The sequence below is a fragment of the Falco punctatus genome (genome assembly GCF_963210335.1).
Source record: "Falco punctatus genome assembly, chromosome: 12".
Taxonomy (NCBI): domain Eukaryota; kingdom Metazoa; phylum Chordata; class Aves; order Falconiformes; family Falconidae; genus Falco; species Falco punctatus.
Genome location: NC_137592.1, coordinates 12,913,113 through 12,930,687, shown reverse-complemented (window position 1 = coordinate 12,930,687; position 17,575 = coordinate 12,913,113). Strand labels below are relative to the sequence as shown.

Genomic DNA, 17,575 nt, shown 5'->3' with positions numbered 1-17,575 from the left:
AGATGTAATAAATCACCTCACTGAAAAGATAATTACTGAGGGGGAAAAAAGCTTTCTTGATAGCAATTACACTAAACTGTTCAAATTAGCATACCCACAGATGGTTCTTTGTTGCCCTACATAACACATTAGAGAGAAGAATGTTTCATTACATTAGTTCACTCACTTGAAAGGAAAAAAAATCAGGATCTGGTTATTAATCACACTAATACTACATAGGCTTCCTAAACTAAAGAGATTTTTGACTGCAAAAACAATGTAGAGCAAAAGGTTACTTAGGCTTTTAGGCCTGAGTTTTCAATGGCACTGAAAGTTGGTGGGTATCTAGGTGAAAACAGCAGTCTCCTTTAGCTGCAGGCAGGGATTCGGAAATATATCCCCATTACTATTTGGTCTGGCAACGCTGGCCCTTTCTGAGCACGGACACAGCATGCACACCCTTTCAGCAAAGAATAATCTAATTAAAATGTATACTTGCATATGGACAGGCTGTGCCACTGTTTTCCAATTTAATTGTAAGGTTTATTACAAGAATACAAATACTCCCCTGCCAGCAGCTGAACAATTTTCTCTTCACGGCTATTGATGTTGCTTTGCTCCATATTAGCCCTGCCCTCTTCTCTTCTAGAAAAGCATGTCTGCTTCAGATAAACACAAACAGGATACTTTTGCCTGACCCATTGAGAAAAACATGCTAGTGACAATTTCAGGACTGAAATCCACCCTGCCAACAGCCTTCACATACAAAGCTAGCTTTCCTGATAACTTTTCCAAGGTCAAAATCCTGACCCTCTGAAAGAAAATGGTATTCTTGTCACATCAATAGGACTAAACTTCATCCTGGCTTTGTTTCACGGGTATTCCTTCTCCCAGTTTCCTCCTTATTTTCACCTCCTTTTTGGAGTGTGTTGGTGAGTAAATTACAGAGGAGCCATCCCAGCCTTGATAAGGCAATAAGGGGAACCTGCAGCGGTCACCATTCTGTGTTGTCTCCAGAAAGTTATGAGCTTGTCCCCATGCACAATTCATCAACAGTCTACTTCCTGGCAGGATAATCCGAGTCCTATTGTCTGATTAAACTCCAGGTTACAAATTTCCATGTATCAACCACAAGTTATATTTAGAGTCTACGGCTCTCTTCTGGGATAATGATGGCAATAGTAAAACAAACTATTTCAAGCCTGATATTTCTTGCAGTATTAGTTATGGAATACAAAAGTGTGTCAGGGGAAAAAAACTATCAAAACCTAGTACAACAAACTGACTAGCCTGCCAGGTACGGATCTCTGCAGATCCCAAAACCCTTCATGTTTGGGTAACTTCTGTGCTTACAGCCAGGAGATACAGGGCGTAATCCTGGAGTAACAGAACTTATGCAGCATCTAATTCCATATCTCCTCACCTGCACTATACACATTCTTGAAGTACATGGGTCACCACATTACACGGCAGCCAGGTATGCACAGTTTTTAATTTCCAATTGCCAGTAACATTACATGGCTTTTCTGAGTACTGTTGTGTCTAACCTTTTCAGTCCAAAATAATTGTTCTCCAATTACTCTGTACTTTCATGATTATAGATGGGAATCCATAAATCTATTAAACCCCCCCCCCCAATTTATTCTATATTGCTAATTTCATCTGACTTAAATGAGCAAGTCTGCAAGTTCAATGCTTAGCAAAAGAACTGCCAGAACAGTGTATTTCTACTGACAACCAAAGTAAATGAATCCTTATGAAGTCATCTTTATACATCAAAGAAAATGAGAGTACACATAAAAGATTTAAAAGCTTTTTTGCCCCAGAGCAAAAAAACATTCTATGGAGATGCCAGTATTTGGAAAGCATTAAAAGTAGCCTCAACATTTTTTTCCCAAATACATATCAATTGGATTAATTAATCCAAGTCATACATATCAAATAATCTGTTACAAAAAACTGGTACTCAAAATAAAGACAATCAGTTGTGGACACTGTCATACCTTGACAAAACGTAGCATTGATCCTCTTGTAGCCTTGTGGGCATTCCATCATAGGACTGTATCCATGGTATGCTGAAGAAAAAAAAATTATGTCAGTTAAATACTGCTGATTTATATGCTTATTAAGAGAGTCTGACATCTGATTATCTGTTTAAAAAAATCATTGTAAGATTATATGATGCATGGAAGGTCAAGAAATCAAAACTAAAGGTTGTACAGGTAACCTTACTTTCACCTCTTTCCATGTGTATACCACTGGAGTTTTCAGTTATTCTTTTTTCCAAAAAAAGAAATCTTTGCAATCAGGATGTTATCCTTCATCTTAGTTGTCCTCAAATATTCAAATAATTACTTTTCCAAACCAGCTACGAATATCATGTTGGGAAAAGATAAAGCTCAAGATTCATGATGGAAACTCAATGGTTTTGAAACTGAAAGCAGCTTTAGAAAGTAAAAGTATCTTCAATGTTAAGCAAAATTGTTGGATACCATTTCTCCTGCCACAATAAATTAAAAAATGTTTGAAATACAGAGGAAATAGATGCAAATAAACTTAAAAAAAAACCGAAAGAAGACAAAGGCACATTTGTAATTTACCTAACAAAGCTGCTGAATTTTAGAAGACTGTTGCTGGCTGATCAGTGTAAACTGTCAGGAGCATAACACCACTGCAAAACACAGACTAAATACAATTTTGCCAAAATAGAAAGTGTTCATTTAACTAGTTTTATATTTTTATTTATTGTTTCTTTCCTACACTTAATGTTGCTTTTGAGACTACAGAAAACTGTTTATTGATTCTTAAACTATTATATCTTCATAAATGAGAGCAGTAACTTCTTTGTATGGTTATGCATTAAAAGCTAACCTCTTGGCAAATCCCAGTACTTTATTAAATGTATAGGACTAAACTTTTGGCACTATGATCACACAAGTGCCTTTACTAAGAGTCTAGAGAGTTTTTCATAATTTGAATGCTACAACAGAGTTATCTAACATTTGGCCAGATCTTTTGTTTTCCTTTAAAAGTATTCTAAATGTTCAGCAGGCCACAAAACAATAAAAAACCCCAACCAAACAACCCCCCCCCCAACAAATCAAAACACATTACTTTCCATCTTTACTGTATATAAACTGTCAAAAAAGACAGAACAACTAAGTGAGATAATGTTTTTACTTGGCTTCACTTCACATACAATGCCTGAATTGCACATTTAACCCTGCAGCTTATTTTAAAACTGGTAACTGGTTGACTATAAGGGTGGGGAAAAAAAGAAAAAGAATTATTTTCATTAGCTCTAAAGCTTTTCCTATTCTTTGGAAAAATTTAAGTGATGAACTTGAGTAGCAGTTTCTGGAGTGAGATACTTTTATTTCAAATTGCTGTGAATTACTTAAAATATTTGTTTAATTAGAATGATGCGATTCTCCTTAGCAATTGCTTAAAAACACAAAAATAGTACAGATGAAAATATAGCAACAATGTTCTTACAGTTTTCAACGCATACTTCTCCACCTTTACATTGACTACAATCACTCTAACACGAATTAAGATTTGAAAATTTCATCTCTCACCATAAAGTGGCTGCTACACACTTATTTTCAAGGCAGCTCCAATATTTTCACAATGTTAATCTTAAAACCAGTTGAAATTTAAGGTGACATTTACAAAAGTGCAGTGCATTAATATATTCCTTCCTGGTCCCCAAAAATATCAATGAAACTCCTAATGCTTATGTTGCTAGAGGCAGATTCATAATTGCACTGATTATGTCCTAACTTATCTGTGTTTGCCATTACAGACCTGATTCACACTAAACCCAAGAAAGTCTCAACTTTTTGTGGGCAGGAGTAGTACCCTGCAGTACAGCCTGGCAGAGGAGAACAGAGCTCTTCCAGTTGTAGGTGGAGACTAGCCCATGAGCTGTGCCAGGCCTTTTCCAGTGCAGCAACACATTTTCCCTTCCAGGGTGACTCAGCTGCTCTAGCAAGTGCAGTGGTGGAGTGACATCAGAGATCTTAACCTCTCCCTCCCTCCTCATCTTCCTACTCCCACACCGAGCCGGAAAGAGTGGCTTACTAGCAGCTGTTTTCTTCCTTCTACAAAGAGCAGCAATCCAAGCAGGTCACAGTAGAGTAAGAAGCTTGTTCACTGATGGCTAGTGATCCATGTGGGAGCTGGATGGAGTCCTACATTACTTACCCTTTACTCATTTAGACAACCTGTTTGTAATTATTAACTGTTAGCAAGAAGCCTGAACAGTCATAACATTCCCCATGTAACACAGAAATGCACTTTGTCTTAAAAGTCATCTTCTGCAGAAGCCTTCAAAAGTGGAGATCTGTTCCAAAATTCCTTTTGTTTTTCAGTAATACTGAACAACCTGTAAACTTACAGACATGGGAGCTGTCTCAGGCCAAGATACTTGAAACTGCAACAAGGCAGAAGCCTGCCTGAGCAGTAGCTATCACCCAAAGCATACAAGTACCTCTTTACAAAGGGACAAAGTCCTACTTAAGTCTGTGGGAACAAGATGTATGCAAACTTACGTACATCATTAAGTGGTTGACTAAAGGGCGAAGAAAAGTGCCTGCTAATGAGACTGAAGTATATGTTTAAGAAGTTTGCTGAAGTGGGTTTCACAGAAGATCATGTTAAATGCAACCTGATAACCTATTTTTACAGAAAGAGGTCAACCTTAAACAAAGTTTATGAAGCGTAAAACCATAAAAGCAAAAGGAATTCTGTTTGCTTCCAGAAAGTCTACAATAAGCAGTGTAATACCAATTCAGTGAAGTATCAGAACAGGTCAAAATTACATGGGACTAATGTGGGACTAACTCTGCCTGCTGAGAAACTACCAAGGACATCACTTAACTGATAACTTACTAACAATTTGCCTGACTCCTAAGTTTTTTCTACCCAATATCATATAATACAAATATAGATATACTATATTAATACATAAAAATATAAAATATATAAATATATAATTTCATAAACATATGTCTAATACATACTCTTTTTACCACCAGAACATTCTCATTATTGTAAAAAAAAAACCCTACCAACCAACAACATGATGAAATACAAATCCTTACACAGCCACTCTACTCTTTCATTAGATCTTATCATAAATTTACATTTATCTTTGGAAACTGTTTGGTCTATGGAAGCATAACACTTGGATACTGACATGAGGCTTAATATGACACTTGTGCCCAAAGGACACTTAGGCCCAGATGCAAAACAGACCTGAAAGTTCAAGTGGTGTGCCTAAGTTCAAAATGAACATCTATAAAACTCTAAGATCACTTAAACTCCTGCAACACTCCAAATCACCTTAAGTTCTTAGAAATCTGAATGTTCACCATTTACACCCAAGCAGAATTGCTGCAATTCATGGCATGATTGAACAGCATCATGCTTAACTCATCCCTAAATCAAATCTAGATTAAGAAAATATAATATACTTCTACCAAAGCTTCCTAACAGATTCAGTGAATATTCTTGAAGCATACACCTAACCGAATCATACTCTTGATACAATGTAGTGGTAGATGACACTATATTTTAATCTGGAGAAAGCAGACAGTTTTCAGAAACAGAACCATCATCTCCTCCCTTCTTAAAACGCTAACGTACAGTGAAAGCTCCCACCTAAAAGGATGAGAAATGTATCCCATTATGTCTAGGAGACCCAAACCCTTACTTTGCAGGAATGCTTTAATCATAAGGACAGGATTATTCCAAGTGGCAACATTCTCTGTCTCTTCTTGAAATCATACAGTTACATTCAAAAAAACAGTTCCAGATTGAACCAGAATGCAGGAGTGAGCATGACTCATACCATAAATAATTAAGTACACTGGGAAAAAGACTAGGTCCCCAGTCCTGTTCCAAGAATTGTTTCTATGTTTTATGGGTTAGGTCATCTCCTCATAGGTATAAAATGTAGATTAGAAATTCTTCTGGCAGATAAAGGAACTCTGAATTGTCCCATCTTAAGCAAGTGTGCTAGCCATTAATCTTTATAATAAAAGGACAGTACTCATCTAATTAGCATTTTTTAAAAAAATATTCTTACTCAGTGCTTTGAAAAAAAGGTGGCAGACTTCACTTCAGGAGAGATTTCAGGGTAAGTTTGGGCACTTCTCTGTATGTACCTAGGAAGTATCTGGGGACCAGGATTTCAGATATGGTTTGTCCCAGTGTTTTCCTGTTTGCACGCCCCTAACATCATGCTGAGCATGTTGGCATTAAGCAGCTGCCTGATCAACGCACTGTCCATTGTAGATTCCAGGCCGAGGTGACCAGTGTTTTATCTAAGATGTGAAGAGCTAGCAAATGGGCTTCCCTTTGAACCAGGCACCAAAAATCTGTATGAGTAGTTCCAACCAGTTTTTGGTTCGAACATGTTTCAGGCTTTTGTGATCCCTCTCATGGTGCACCTACATCCACTAAGCAACATTTCACATGCCTGCATGCTTCTCATGAACAAGACTTTCAGTTGTAGTCTTTCAAATTGCTACTTTGTTGGAGAAAGCTATAAAATCAGGACACATTTCACAATGCATACACCAATGCAGAATGTATGTCTCTGTTAGAAACTGGTTTTACGTGCTACAGGAATAAAAATTTAGGTGCCAGTTTTTTATTAACTATGGCCCTCAAAGACCCCAAGGAGGCTCTCTTTAGGAAGCACATCAGAACATAAACATACTCCAAACCACAAAATTTAAATGCTTCATAAACTAGCAGAGCAGACTGAGCCAGCATAAATTTATATTAGACTCTCCTGTGGAAGGAGGAGTCAGAGAAGTAGAAGTAACAGCAGGTTTTCTGCTGGAATTGTATTTATATCCACATTAAGACTTGCAGACAAAAATATACTTAAAAAGTAATAAATCAAACACTGAACATGTTCCCAGCATTGCTATCTGTACAAGTAACAGTGGCCTTGAAGTCCTACATAAGAATGACTGCAACTCCCTACACTGTTTTTGGCTCATTAAATGCAGGTCCTCTCCACCTACAAAACAGAGATTACATTATCTTTTCTCATCTTTCATTTAGTGGTGAAAATATGACATGACAGGGTGGTATTACTATTACTTTGCAACAGTAATGTAATTCACAAAAGGTTTAAGAGACTAGCTTCACTTATCATGCAAATAATTTGAAATTTCTTTCTCATATGATGTCAAATCCTAACAAAACTGTGAGGAAACTCTTTGTCATTGCCTAATTGTTGAGGAAAATATTTCAAAAATAGAGGAAAAAACATAAACGTAATTGACAATTTAGAGCCTGAAAAACTTTGGCTCCAAACTTGAAAGTTCATCTGCAGTCCCAAGAGGTCACTGCATTCTCTCCAAGCAGTAACTGGCGCCTCTATAATTTAACATTTCTGTTCAAAAAATAAATCCAGCTGGAAAAGGCAAGATGATTCAATGTCATTATCCTTCCTGCACTGAGAAAACGCCACAGTGCATCACTGACTTAAAGGAGGAGGAAGAAGGGAAAGACCCAACAACATTAACTTTGCTGGCTGCACTTTGTGCCTGCATATTGTAACTCTTTTGGCATGCAGGAGAATTCCAGTTTCTGCAACCTATCCCAAATCAAACCATAGCCTATTCTTTCTACTAGGTTCCTTCCCCACCCCCTGAAAAGGAAAAATACTACTTGAGGGGGAAAAAAAAGCCATAACTGATCCAGAGAACAACAACAAAATAGCACTTACATGGCTTCTTGGGACATTTCTGGCATTTGTTAAAACCCCAGGAAGTACCCACGGTTCCACAGCAGTCTTCTTGCTTGGAAAGGCCAGGAAGTGCTTTGCCACACTGGAATAGTCAAGACAAAGAATACTCCGGTTAGTGATACGGTGTGATGCTCACTTCTAGTACAATGTTCTTTTTCAGTCGTCTTGGGTCAACCTCTTGCTAAGACACTGAAGATTCACTGGAGCTCTCAGATGAACTGAAATAGTGCCCATGCATTGCAATGGCTCTCTATGCAGGCATGAGTAAATTAGGTGATATTGTTATCTTCCTGTGCATCAACTTGAAAGGGAGGAGAAAGAAACAGAAAAGAACAGTATGTCACAAGAACGAGTGTAGTTTCCAAGGTAGTAACTTTCCATTGGCACCTTTTCCCTACATGTTTCCTCAAAAATGTGCTCGTTCACTTTTTCAAAAGCTGTATAAATTATCTCAAATACTTTTCTAATTACTCTCAAAGACAGAAAGTATGACTGATTTCTACAGTGTTATTTCCTATTAAAAAGCCTCAACTTCCTGCCAACTTAAGTTTAATGTTTATGACCACTGACCGAAAACTGTCAAATTGTAATGACAGATTCTGCTGCCCAGATACTGAAGAAGGTCATACAGATAAGATGACTGAAGTCAAAGTTAGTGACGTCTCTGTTACTCCAAACAAGTGTCTCTTTCCCCATGCAAATATTTAAATTAACCTTGCAGTAATTTGAGGTCAATACTCTCCACTGCCCACAATCAAGAATCTACTTATTGTGCTTTTCATTAGTAAGACAATTTTCAGAAGCTTACAAGGTACTAGTTATGGGCTTGACTTTTGCATTTTTCTTCCATCTTTCATGGTAAAAAAGCTTAAATGTATTTGAGATGCAGACATTAAAAAATAAATCTAAACCAGTCAACTAGGTATAAAATGGAAGTGCAAAATGTGCAAGAGAAATGTACAACAGCTGCACTTAGTAACACTTTCAAAGCAAATGCTGATATAAATAGGCACTGCAGCAAACAATTCAAACGTGCTGAAGTGTGAATTCTCAGTACGGTATGAACAGACCTTCCCCAATCTAAACTTCCTTCCTGACAGCATATAAACCTCTGACCCAAATGATCACTGCTGCTTAGCTTGCAGCTCAAGATAGCTGGCTCATCTTATGGTACAGGCTGTGGCCTTGTGGTCGCTTTCACTTTGGCTGGTAACTGAGTCACTGCAGTGGGGAAGCATGCAGAATGCACAGGCACTGACAGCTTCCTCCCACCTTCCCAAAATTTTTCCAGTGTGCTCTTAATCGTACTGACACCCATGAGTCAATGTTTCTGAAGTACAGTTACTCTGTGCAGCTCCACAATGTGACTACTAACAGGATAGCAGGCTACCCCACAATGTCAGATCTCTGACTCATCAAAGGGTCCCCTTTTTCCATAGGGAAGGTTGCCAAGGCATCATCCCAGCTATCTTCTCTTTCCCTTTTCCACAGATACTCCTCAGGCACCAATCAAATTAAAAGCAGCACCAGCTCACTGTTTAAACATCAAACTGTAATGTGCCACCTGCAGCCCCTCAGCACTTGCTGCATATGATGCTTAGACATCTGTCAAGGGATGTGTGAGCAGCCAGGAGCATCCTCTGTCCCAGTGAAAGCCAGCCTCCCTCATGAAATGGAGCTTTCAGCCCAGGGCAACTTGCTGAAGCTACAGTGTGCCTCTGTACATCACACCCACACGGGGTAGCCCCTCTTGTGCTGTGAGCCTCATTTTAGGGTGACACATGAACAGCATAACGAACAGAGTGGCCAAACAGGTTAAAAGAGATTGCTTGGTTATTGTGCAACTTTAGGAGTCTGTTTTCACACTACCATGTGCAGAGTGTCTTGTGACAAATTTTCCTGTTCCAAGGGGTGACAAACAGTCCCCCACCTGGATGATGTTGGGCTATGTTGAAACTGTGAAGTACCAAAGCAAGTCCCACCTTTCAGATGCAGGCCCAGGCTTACACTATGTGAACATATATCTTTCAGGCCGTCTTGTACTCCCTTGGCATGGGCACTGGCAGGTTTAGTACAAGATTGACCATTCCTGATCAGTCAGAGTCTGCTGAGTTTCATTTCCAGAAGCAGCTCTCGGCCTGGTACTTCACAAAGACGTACAAATGGAATTCTGCCCAACTCCCTCTGCTGCAGCAACTCGGCTGTTTTAAGAATTCGAACTAGCTCTTTCAACTGCCTCTAGATAGATGATACAGAAACCTTGCTGCAGTTTCCAGAAGCTCAAAAATCTTTCAACTGCAGAGTACTCCTCCTCCAAGTAGCTTGCCCTAAAACCTTAGAGAATTCATGTTACATTTTTAAACAATGCTGGTTTCTCAACCCTCATCCCAGGTGGGCATGCTCTAGGAAGGACCATTTTACTTCAATAATCACAGCTACTCAGTTTTACTTTATAATTACAGCTGCTCAATTGCTTTCCTAGAACTAGAACTGCTTCTTCAAAGACAGAGAAGCCATTTACTGAAGTTGTATACTGTGACTGTTACTGAGATTGAGCTAAACCAAACCAATTTGCACTCAACCCTTTTCCCCACCTTGGTCCTCAGTTTTACAACTCTCCTCTCTCCGAAAAAGAAGTGGGAGGAATCAAGGCTGGTGCTGCACCTCCCCTTATGATCTCAGAAATGGAGCATTTGGGCAACAAGGCACATTACCTAACACCTAGTGTTCCTCTGCAAGGTCACAAGCCTGAAGGACACATCCCAGCAGCTCGTGTGTGTCAAGGCAAGACTTCACTAATGTGAGAGCCAACATGCCATCATGAACGAAGCATATAAAACAAAGGAGAAGTTAAAAAAAAAAAAAGAGGAGGAAGATGGATTAAAGCCCACTTTTAGTTTAGGTGTGGTGCTACAGCATTTGCACTCTACTGAAAATCATGATCTCTGTGGTCATAACTTTTTCAAATTTCCATATAAAAACCATGAGCAAAAATAAAGATGCCAAAGTCTGAGTCATCTGGCAACTGTGGTTTGTAGTCCTGTCAGTAAAAACTGGCAATGATTAAAGCTGCTGCTCCCATTGCCTCTGTGGTGAATTAAAGCTTGAAGAATCAATGATAATTTGGTTAACGTCCAGATCATTGTAGAAACTGGACAGCAAGGAAAAGCAACTGCCACATGGGGCTCCTAGTGGTGTAAGATCTGTGTAATTTTGGAGCTATGCATCAGAAAAAATGACTGTTCTGCAAAGTCCTAAGCCAAACAGAAACAGAGAGTTCTTCTACGGCTAATAAACCCTGATTTCTCTGGTACATCTAATAGGATTTCAGATACTTCCAAAACTCATGGCACTGCACAAACTTTTTCCTTGCCAGCTACAGTTTCTTAAGATGCTCCTTCCTTTCACAAGCCCTAAGCATCAATGAACTGAAGCTCTGTTTCTACAGGTCTCAAAAACTTTTAGGTAATTTCTATCCACTTCAAAAGTCTTACCCACTTCCTACTACTGAGAAGAACTCATCAGTTCTTCAGACAGTCTGTTCCAGTCTCTGAGTCACAAGTGACTGGAAAAGTCACTTGGGGGAATCCATAACTATTTTTAGTTTGTGTCACCATTCAACACAACTCCAACACATAAATATGAACCTAAAATAAGCAGGGAAACTAAACACAAGCATACAACTTGCATTATACATGAAGATGATGCCATTCCCTAAGCTTAGGTTTACAATTTTCTATCCATCATCCAACACATATTTTAAACTAATCTAGCTTGTATTCCAGAGGGCTTCTGGAAAAGAACAGATTTTCATGAATGATACCTCTGTCACAAGCTTGCAATTTGGAGATAATGTTTACTGGTTCAGAAGGCAAAGAAGTCATGAAGGACTGGTATAAGAGCTCAACTGTGCTGAAAGAGGGTCAGCAGTAGCAGCAGTATAAGGCACACATGGTACTGCTATAAAACAAAGTTCTTCCTGGGTAAAGCACTCACAGACACTGAAAGTATTGTTTTGAATCCACATATTTTTCCCAATGCGTGCCTGGGCTTCTATGCCAATATTTTATATAACTGAAGGAAGTACTGAATATTCCCACTGGTAGACTGAAATTCTGGCTGACCTTGTGCTGGTGCACAAAGGCCACCCCAAGCCACATCACTTCTTTGTTTGTCTGTCCAGACTCCAGCCTCTGCCCCATCTCCACAGCCTTGGAGCGCTAACAGTACTTGAGTTGTGCACTGCCACCAGGGTTTCATGCATTTTCCAATGCCAGGGAAAAGGAAGGATTATATCCTCGAAATCCCTCTGCTAAGGCAGTAGAAGGAATTTATTCAGCTCCCTGTAAAGTGCAGTAGAAAGCCCAGTCTGGCAATTAGTCTCAGGGCAACCGCAGAGGATTCTGGCTGAGGGACCACAACGTTTCCTGGGACTCCCACTCCTGTGTGACCCATCTACAAATCCCTGTCATAAGCTGTTAGTTAAAACCACAATACAAGCGTAAATAAGAGAGTGTCACATGATTAAGTATGATTGAAATTGATAGCTGCTTTGCCTGAGTTAAAGGCTAATGACTCTGGGATTCAGCTCAAACGACTGCATTTCACATACCACAATAGCAGAAGTGAATGGATACACTGTTTAACTTTCTGTAAACTATTCAACAGGCACAGACCTTGGATTGTTGAGGGTTTTTTCCCCCTATAGGCACGACAAAGAGAATAAGAAACCTCAAACTTAATAAACCGTATTACTGAAACAATTAACAAACATACTTAATTAGCTTACTGACCAGCTGAATGACAGGTTGTTACAAATGTAGAGTATTATCCCATGTAGCACTGGCTCACTAACAGGCATTGTCTCATAAGCAGAGGAGAAAAACTTAAATACTTCCAGACTTTCTAAAAGAACTGGTAAAGAATTTGTTTTGGCTTAAGCAGAACATTCTTCATAGGCAAGCAAAAATTATCCAGCTTTCTTCTATTTGAGTAATTAAAACAATGTTTGGTGTTTTTGGTATCCGATACATCTTTAATCTTCTGATATTTCAGGGTATTGATCTTGCAAAGAATCTATTGTGAATGAAGCATTAATCCTGGAAATGAACCCACACTGATTTCTGACAGTCTATTTGTTTAAGAACTTCAGAAGCCAAACCATGAGCTTCAAGGAATTCCAGGCAGTTATTTTATTTTATGAGATGGTATTTTTAAGACTATTCTAAAGAAAAAAAGGTTTTAGAAGTGCTTTAAGAGAAAAAGTACCAGTACAAAGCACAGAACTTTACTTGTATCATTTTTCCTGCCTAAGAATATAAATAGGGAAGTTCATTTCATGGAGCTGTCAAAAAATGAAAATACCTGAAATTTACCTCCACAGGAAATGTTTTGTTAAATCTAAAGTTCAACAGGGATATTTATACAGTTGAATGAATAACTTCAACTGTCGAATGAATAACTTCAACTGTCATATTACTACTGTCATCACCTCCAGACTACATACACTACGATCATATTGCATACAGTAGTATTGATACATTAGGTTATGCATTAATAGCTATCAAGCTATCAACATATTTTGCTGCTCTGATTTCTAACTCAAGTACTTTGATGTCTTTGTTTATTACTTTAAAAACTCAGTGATCTAAGCCCATTTCCTAAAAATTTTATGTATATTCTCAAAGTTAAGTACCTGATCAGTCTATGCCCTTTTCTAAATCAACTGAAGTAAACGCTTAATGATTTGCAGTCAGAATCTTTATCATGATGCAATGTCAACAATTTCTGACCTCTTCCAGCTGCCACTTATCACTTGGCTTATTTTGTATTCTACCAAGTCTGACAGCAGAGAGAAGAGTGTTACTCAAACTAAATGTTTCCTGTAAAAGATATTACTGAAACACAGTATTAAATAAAATGTTTCCATAGAAATATATCCCACTAAAGATGCTGATCAACTAACACCTGTTTATCAGACATACTTGTTATTTATCAGAACTAAGCAGCATTTAAAACACATCTGAACACATATGCGAGCATTTTAATTACACTGAAAAATGGATAGCCCTTATAATCTTCAATAGTCTTTACTAGTGTTCACAATTAATATTATTAAGCTTAATTAAGAAAACCCTATCAAAATATGCTTCTATTGTCTGCTATAGGTGGTATATTTGATTTTTCTTTAACATGATTTTCCAAAGTATTATTTTAATACAATGTTTCACTTCACAATACCACAACTCTAATTCAGGCATTCTTCTCAACAGAGCTGTAACAAGTATGTGTCTTTTCTGCAACACCTTTCAAAGTAATTCACAAGGTAAGCACAAAACATCATTCGGCAAACAACTTACAAGCAAGGAGTGGAATATATCCCTTGAACACTACAACCTGAAACTGACCTGAATTTAAAATACCCCAAACAAAAAAGGGGGGATCAGAAGACAGTATTTTTTAAATCCTTTCAGCGACCAATTTCGACAGCAGTCCAGCCCCTCTCAGCAGTTCTACCAGCACAACCGAGGAACAGTGAGGCGGAACGAACCAGCATAGGCAGACATGACAACTTAACCAGCTTCTCTTCTGCATATTTTGGCATCTGCTGCTTTCAGCCAGGTAAGTAACTTCAATATCTCTGTCTCTTTAGAATAATAACTCTTTCATATTTTGTTTTTAAATTATAGATGCTGATATCACCAGAAGTCATCTCTGGTAAAAATGATACTCAAAAAATCTGCTGAAGAGAACAGCATTACTTGTGAATCTAGTCAGAAAGAGACTGCTTTAGAGAAATTTGGAAATACCAGTGTCTCCACTTTCATGCTGCTTTGCAAAAAAATGCCTCCCTCTTTACAGTTAAGCAAAAAAAGAGACCAAATCAATTTTGAGAAAAAAGACTTTTTTAGCCAAAATACTGAAACGCAGTGACCACAGAAAACACATTAATATGCTTAGTAGACACTTCAAAGTGATCTTGGGGAGGGGGGAGCATGGTGGTGGTGGAGAAACAGTGCTTAATTATCTTTATATGAATTAGATAGTATGCATCTGCATTCTTTTCTTTACTTACATGCAAAGTAAGCATATGCAAAATCAACAGGACTTGGGATTACCAACACAATCTTTACTAGGTGCACCACTGACACTGTAGAAGTATTTTGGGAAATAACAAGATATTCTGTGTCATAATAAAGGCATTTTTATTAGAATTAAAATGAAAAGCAGCTGAAGAGGAGAAATTAAAGAAGGGAAACAGAATCTTCCTTATTTGCTTGCTTTTTAAGTAGGACTTAAGAGAATCAGTGGTCTAAGATGACCAGCTCCTTGGATTTCAGCAACACAAGACTGCATGGCTGTAAAGGACCTTGCAGGACACCACGTCTAGTCTCCAGCTTTTGAAGGCACAGTAAAATACAGTGCTCTCTAGATATTTACTGTTTTCCATCTTGAGTGGCATTTTTGCCATACTGCTTCCACTGTATCTGTTTCTCAACTTCAAGTCTCTATCTTCTCAACATCTTCTATCTAACAAGGTTTAAGTTTAGGTAAAAGTTTATTTCCTGTATTTTTATGACAACAATAAGTTTCTCACCTGCAGCTTAACTGTTAGTTTATGATATAACCTGCAAAAATATTTTTGGTACTAGGAACACATTTGACAAACCACAACTTTTGCATGCAACATATCGTAGTAAGCTATCATTTATTGTGGTAAGCTATCCTGGAGCAATCATTATTACCATCTCCCAGAGGAGAAATAATTGCTAAGTGTTCCACTCAGAGAATCAAAAAGCAGCCAGGAAAAGTGAATTTATTTGAGCAGAAAAGAGAACCATCCAGAACACTATTTGCTTCCTATATTACTTTTCAAAGATTGAAACATTCATTCTACTTTTCTAGTTGCTCTTTCCACTTTCCACTCCCAATGCTGAGGATGCTTCAGAAAACAGCCACAAATAAGCAACCCATGTATGTATGTGTACACGTATTTATGAAAACATACATCTTAATTTATCTATTCTAATTAAACTAGGAAATGTCATTCTTCTTGCCCCTCCCTCTCCCCTCCTGTCCTCTGCTTGTAGACTGACACCTTTTCACACATCCTTTACTACCCTTTTCTCACAGTTGTTGCCTTTGGTTATAGTCACTTATGATATTACAGAAAACTAAGCAAATAGGAGGTCTAGAAGAATTTCTATGTTGTTAATTAGGAATGATTGAAGCCCTGAGAAAATGACCAGATTCTTCAGCTATCCGTACCATAGTGTCCTCCAAGCTTCAGTTCAGGTGGCTCCAGTTGCTAACTTCAACAGTATGTGCTCCATTGGAAATACAGTGCAGCAAATACAACCTGGCTGTCCTGGGATTTGAGTATAGCAACTATCCTACTGGTTTTGTGGGACTACTGTTTTCCAGTGAGATACATTAAAGGATTTTAACCAAGGTGGGGTGAGGAAGAATGTGTTGGGAGATGAAAAATACTCCACAGAAGGTTGTGAAAAAACCCAAAGCATTAAAATCAGAGGACATGTAATTGAAGACCAGCTAAAATTCAAGAAAGAAAGAGAGAACAAAAGATGGAGAGAAACATAGAATGGTAGAGGTTACACACACAAAAAAACACAGCAGAAATTCCGATACCGTTTTTATCCTGTGCTTTTAGCATGGACCAAAAGCAAGTTCAGCAGTCTTTATTAACTTGGTTGATTTGCCTACAAGAGGCCACACACATCCCTCCATCAATCTGCTCTATAGACAGTAAAGTCACCTCTGATCCTAGGATATTTAATAAAACATTTCTGAGGCCAAATATACAATCCACCCTGCAAAAAAATGTATAAACATTGATGATTGTGGAAGGAAGTATGGATATCAAAACTGCAGAAAGGACTTGTAACACTTTGTTACTAATAGGGAAAGTTCAGTTTAGCATCTAGTCTGAACAAATAAAGAGAATCCTCATATCTAGCAAAGCAAATATCAAAGAAACAGAAAACAAAGTTCTTCTGGAATAGATCTCTTTCAGAGTAAAAAAAAAAAAAAAAAAGGGAGGGGGAGGGAGCAAAAAACCTTGTCTCTTTCCCAGTTCAAGGTATATTTAACATACAAATAAATAATACGCTTTGCCTGACTGCAGAAAAAAATGTCTTAACGTTTCAGGTTCAAATAGGAAAGGTGAAAGAGTCACTTAAATCTATATTTATGGCAAGATCTCAAATGAATGCTCTACAAAATGCCAGGCTACAGCTCCAATTCTAAATTGAAACATTAAGTTAAAAAACAAAAGGCCTCTGAAATCCTTATTTATCCTCTTCTCCAAGACCGACACTGAAAGGAATAATGAAATTTGTAAAAAATGAGAACAAGCATTATTCTACAGTAGGAGGCACTGCCCTTTCTTGAGAGCACTGCAGAGTCACATTTTTCCAGGAGAATACTGAAAAAAAGTTAGAAAAATTGGGAACTCAGCATTTGGTTGGATTCCAAGGCAGGCATAAGGTCAATGCAAGCATGTTTTCCCTCTTCTTCCCCTGTAAATGGAGCAAGTTACTGTCTTCCATGAGCAATGAGTAGGCTTTAATTTTAAAACCACTGTAATGTGAGGTGCATGCATAGGACACTGAAAGTTTTGGATATGTCATGTGAAATACATCACTCATGCATGCAGCAGAAAGAACAGACAAGAAAATGATCAAGCATAAGATGTAAGAGGTAGAAGATGTGACACTCACTGCCAAGTCTAAGATCGAGGAATTAATTTTGTCTTCCCCTATATATGAGTGCAAATAGAAATACAAATAAATAATAAATTATTAA

The 17,575-nt window shown here is 38.0% G+C and overlaps 1 protein-coding gene across 7 annotated transcripts in view; it reads right to left on the bottom strand.

Annotated features, from left to right (window-relative positions):
* The window catches only part of LTBP1 (latent transforming growth factor beta binding protein 1), a 196,637-nt gene that overhangs the window by 85,114 nt on the left and 93,948 nt on the right, over positions 1-17,575 (bottom strand). For all 7 annotated transcript variants that reach the window (XM_080408153.1, XM_080408152.1, XM_080408151.1 and 4 more), the window contains 2 exons: positions 7,730-7,832; positions 1,983-2,054 (listed from right to left, as the gene is read on the bottom strand). In XM_080408153.1, the coding sequence (XP_080264279.1) occupies positions 1,983-2,054; positions 7,730-7,832 (175 nt within the window). The remainder of the gene's footprint in view (positions 1-1,982; positions 2,055-7,729; positions 7,833-17,575) is intronic.